General features: G+C 37.2%; 1 protein-coding gene across 1 annotated transcript; it reads left to right on the top strand.

Annotated features, from left to right (window-relative positions):
* The first annotated feature begins 1,563 nt into the window (after positions 1-1,563).
* On the top strand, positions 1,564-3,269 carry LOC142615570 (uncharacterized). Its single transcript, XM_075788307.1, has one exon. The coding sequence runs from the start codon at positions 1,633-1,635 to the stop codon at positions 2,857-2,859; it is 1,227 nt and encodes a 408-aa protein (XP_075644422.1). The 5' UTR covers positions 1,564-1,632; the 3' UTR covers positions 2,860-3,269.
* Positions 3,270-5,149: the final 1,880 nt, after the last annotated feature.

Raw genomic sequence — 5,149 nt, 5'->3', positions numbered from 1 at the left:
ACTGACACCAGTCTATAAGAAACATATAGCAATCGATGTTTAGAATTTAAATTTCTTGCCAAAAATAAGTATAAAAATAAACTGAAGTTTGAACCCTCATTTGGAAACTTAGGACTTTTATATATATATATATATATAAAAGATAAAATTTTTACTCTATCCTAATTTAAGTATATATATGTGTGAAACTCCCTCCTAGAGACTTGAACCTCGGTTCTTGTCCCTCATAAATATTTATACTTGTAGAGTGACCATCACACCAAGGGGGAGCGGTGGTGGAAACTTATGGCTTAGGACGATGGCAATCAAATGCAATAATGGCACCGATCGATTGGTAGCCTAATATTAGTCCCAGATTTATGATGCTATATCATCGACTCACCTAGTTTGAATGAGTTGAAACAAATTGCACGAAAATGATTCTCAAAAAAAAAAAAAATTGCACGAAAATGAAAAAGGTAGGCAACTCCCTTAAATATGCATAAAATGACTCGTCAGTCTTTAAAGAAACTAAAGAATTATCCTTTATAGCTCGGCCATTTTCTTCGATGCACTTCTTGTCTACATTGCATTCATTAATTACTTAATAGATTTCTGAAAAGAATGTGTAAACGAAGTGAAAATTTTGACTTTTGAGATCACGACAAATTAATTAATGAGAGTTAACATTTAAAATTTTGAAATGCCGACATAAAGCCAAATATATTTTTTTTTTCCTAGCTAGAATATAAATTATGGATCATAACAAGTAATATATGTTTCTCCAAAAAAAGAAAAGAAAAAAAGAATCATATACGGAAAAATATAATCACTGCACATAACTTGTAAGGCTTAGCTAGATTAGATACACAAGTCTCATACATACTGCCAGTATTATTACTTCAAGCTGGGACCGGTCAGTGATGAGGACCATATAAGATTGGAATCAGAACAGAGTTTGAGCTACGTTATCAGTCTGGCCAACATTTTTGTCCACTAGAATGGAAAGTCATTTGTAAAACTTTGCTTCGTATGTACTCGGAGTTGCATGCCTAGCTTGCATTATTATCATCAGTCCTTCTCGATACTCACTTGCTCAGCAGCCCTGACATGTTCCCTTCTCGGTGGTCACCAAAACTTTGTACATTTTTAACCAAAACTTTGGAACAGAATACATAATTATATTGAATAAAACCATTCCCACGATATTTCCAGAAAATTTTTACAACAAAAACTCGATAACACACTGTTAACGGTAAATAAATAAAAATGTGCAATTGTATATCTCAAAATCAGAACTAGTAACAATTTATTAACAATAAAATTTGCTGTGAAAATAATATTAAATTGTTGTACACATAATACTATGTAAATTACATTTAATTTTTTTTTTAATTCTATCAGAATATGAAGAATAATTTTCCCTCTTCTAATATTCATAGCAACCTTCATCATGAATTTAACGAGAAAAAACAACATCACCCAAACATCTCTTCCCTCTTAAATATCAAATGGGATCGAATCTCACACTCATATAATACTACTACTACAGTACTATAATATACCTAGGTAAACTACCGAAGTCTGTCAAAAGACAAACTCACTTCACAGTCTCCCATCATTGTCTAAAAAACACTCTCTTCTCATTTCCTCATGGACCAACCACATTACACCTCTCTCATTTTCTTCATCCTTCTCTTCCTACCTCTATCACTTCAACAACAAAACTCAAAGCTCAGTATCTCAGATCTCATTGCACTAAAAACCATCAAAGCCTCACTCACAGACATCCCTGGTTCCACATTCTTCTCCTCCTGGGACTTCACCGCACCCAATCCCTGCTCTTCATTTTCTGGCCTCACTTGCTCTCTCATTTCCTCTTCTCTCCGAGTCACCACTCTCTCACTCGGCACTGGCCTCTCCGACTCACCGGGTCTTGCTGGGTCACTCTCCTTTGCCCTCTCTCAACTCACCGAATTAACCCAACTCATCCTCTTCCCAGGTCTAGTCACCGGTCCAATCCCATCCAAACTCGGCAAACTCACCAACCTCCGAGTCATCTCCTTAACTAACAACCGCTTAACCGGTCCCATACCCACCTCTCTCTCTTCCTTAACAAACCTCCACACCCTCGACCTGAGTTACAATCAACTCACTGGGTCAATCCCACGGGGTCTCACTGAGTTACCCCAACTCAAAGTCCTCATTCTAGCCTCAAACTCTCTATCCGGCGAGTTACCCACCGTGTCGGCTCAGCTGTTACATTTAGATTTGAAAAGAAACAGACTCAACGGGAAACTTCCGTTACTACCGTTATCCCTACGTTACTTGTCGGTTTCGGAGAATACGATGTGGGGCCCACTCTACGCCTTGGATTCACTCTCCGAGTTAGTGTACCTCGACTTAAGTATGAACAAATTCAGTGGGCCCATCCCAACCTCACTCTTCAATCCCACACTCTCTTCATTACTATTACAACGGAACAATTTATCTGGTGGGCTCCCACAAAACGCCGACCCCACCACATCATCAACCTACGGTGATGGTTCGATCGTGGACTTGAGTCATAACTTCTTATCTGGGGAGATATCGACGGTTCTGGTTGGGGTGGAGAGCTTGTTCTTGAATAACAACCGTCTGATTGGTACCGTGCCTAAGGAGTATACTAAGAGCTTGTGCCTTGGTACCACCAAGACCTTGTACTTGCAACACAATTTTCTAACAAGGATTAATTTGGACGATAGAATGAAGTTGCCGGATACGACGTCGTTGTGCTTGCGGTATAATTGCATGGTCCCTCCACCTGTTGGGGTTACAGCGTGTCCAGCCAGTGCCGGATCACAGATCTCGAGGCCAGCGTGGCAGTGCTACAAAGTTTGACTATGGAAACCAAGAAATTAACTAATTGTGTTTGTTTTTATGTTAGTTATGAGGGTTGGTTTTGCGTTCAATGTTCTTGAATACTAAATGTGATGGCAAGTACGATTTATATCCTAAAATAATCAGGAGTCATCTTTACATTCGGTTCAAGTTTATACAAGAACCTGATGAAAGCCCTACACCCATAATTAATTATATGTACATCTATATGTGTTAGTGTTACTAATGTATTCACATGAATTGTAGGAGTGGAAGGAAGGGATAGATCATAGATATACATTATTTGTTCAGTAATAAAGCAAGTATTTTTACTCTTTGGGTTGGGACTTGGGAGTGTGAAGGATGTAGTATTATCTTGTGCATTATTAAATGATGATGTCGTGAGGAGTGTGAATAAGAGATGGTGCCAAATGTATGTATGTATGTATGTATGTATGAATGAATAATTTGATTTTTGTCACGCGAGTAACAAGCAATGGGTGGTCCACCACACATATGAGTGTTTTATCACAGTTTGCACGTTAAATGACCGTGACTATTGATGGTGTGGAGGAACAGTAATAATTTTGGACATTCCAATTTCTATTCTCACTGCTTCCATATATATAAAGTGGACCTCATCTTCTCAACAAAAAAAAAAAAAGTGGACCTCATGCAAAACTAAAAGCAAGGGTACGGTTCATAAAAAATAAATAAAGGCATGGTTTATAATTATATGGTGACTATTACATATGGTCCTCACTCGAAGGGTTACGGACTTATGACTCATGTCATAAGCGATGATGAGGTTGTAGTTGTAGTGTTGTACATTATACACTATAAAATCAAAATGTATGGGTTCCTGCTATTAACTCTCTACTTTTTGATCACCAACTGACTAAAACCCATGCCAGTGCATAGGCTAAGTGAACCAATTCAAAGAAGGGGACCAATTAAGAACTGCATTGCTGCCATATGTACCTTCGGCTTGCATGGGAGGGTGGCGCGGGTTGAGGGAGATTTTATTGCACTTCTACCCAAAAGATTGTGAGTTGTGAACAATTACGCTTATATATTCATCGATTTTTATTTTCTTCTTATTACTATTAACTACTTACAGTTGACCAATTTAGTAAGTTGTGGCAAAAATTTTGTTCAGAGACTTTCTCCATTTCTCCCCTGTCTAACAGTAACCAGCAAGTTAAATAGAGGCATTTAGGCTGTCCACGGCAGCTGGGACTGATAGCCTGGTAAGCCCAATGGCTGTGATGGTGAGGATCTCGTCTAAATAGGAGTTAGGCTAGTGTGCTATGCACTATTTATCTGAGAAGTCTTGATTAGCTGTGATATTTTTAACGAAATTTGGGCTCCAATTTTACAAGAGCCCATATTGGTAATTTTTTGTGTGTGGAATTAGCATATCAAACATGCAAGAGATTGGATTCTTTAAATAATAACAATAAAACAAAATATTAGAGTACTAAAAGCCCAAATGGACTACAATTTGTGTGTGTGTGTGTGTGGATATATTGATGTTTATAATGACAAGGAGAGAGAATTTGAACCTAAGTATTTGAAAGTACCAGTTGGCCAGATAGACTACACTTTTAATGTTTTTAAGGGTTCATTTGTTTCTTCTACTTTTTTTGATTAAAAAATATAAATGACTTTTTCAACAAATATGTGATTGAAGCATGCATACTTTAGTGTCACACTAGTTTTTAAATCAACTTTTTTAAAAAATCCATGCCAAATTTGAAAGTAACCTTTCAAATAGTGAGTCATAGAAATGTATTTAGAACAAGTTACCCATGAAAAATGGGTATGGTGGGCCCCTAACTTCCTTCCTACACATAATCAAGCTTTTGAGTCCATTTCTTTTGGTTTAAGGTGTTAAGGACATATTTTATGTAATTGGCTAATCCTTTGACAAAATGCATTTTACTTGTAATTGGGTAGATCTAAGATGAGTTTAGTATTTCACGAAAAAAGAGTTCAAGTCAAGTGTTAAAGTCAAGAAGATCTGAACAAGAAAAAAGTGAAGAAAGAGTTGTTCACTAAACCTCGATAGAAGTCTTGACAGAATCCTTTCTATCAAGATTTAATGTTGAAGCTCGACAGAAGCTGTTTCTGTTGAGACTTACAGAATCAGAATTTTCAGGTCTAATTTTCGAGCCCAAGCTGATGTGTATGTGTTAGGTTTCTTCTCTCACAACCCTAGACATTTATAAGACTTATTTTAAAGGCCGTCACACATGCATTGAGTGACCTAGTGCCTTATTCTCTCTGAAGGAAGCTATTGCGCTTTTAT

This window comes from Castanea sativa, chromosome 11, assembly GCF_040712315.1.
Source record: "Castanea sativa cultivar Marrone di Chiusa Pesio chromosome 11, ASM4071231v1".
Lineage (NCBI taxonomy): Eukaryota > Viridiplantae > Streptophyta > Magnoliopsida > Fagales > Fagaceae > Castanea > Castanea sativa.
The sequence above is the reverse complement of the archived record's forward strand: the minus strand, read 5'-3'. Positions and strand labels throughout refer to the sequence as shown.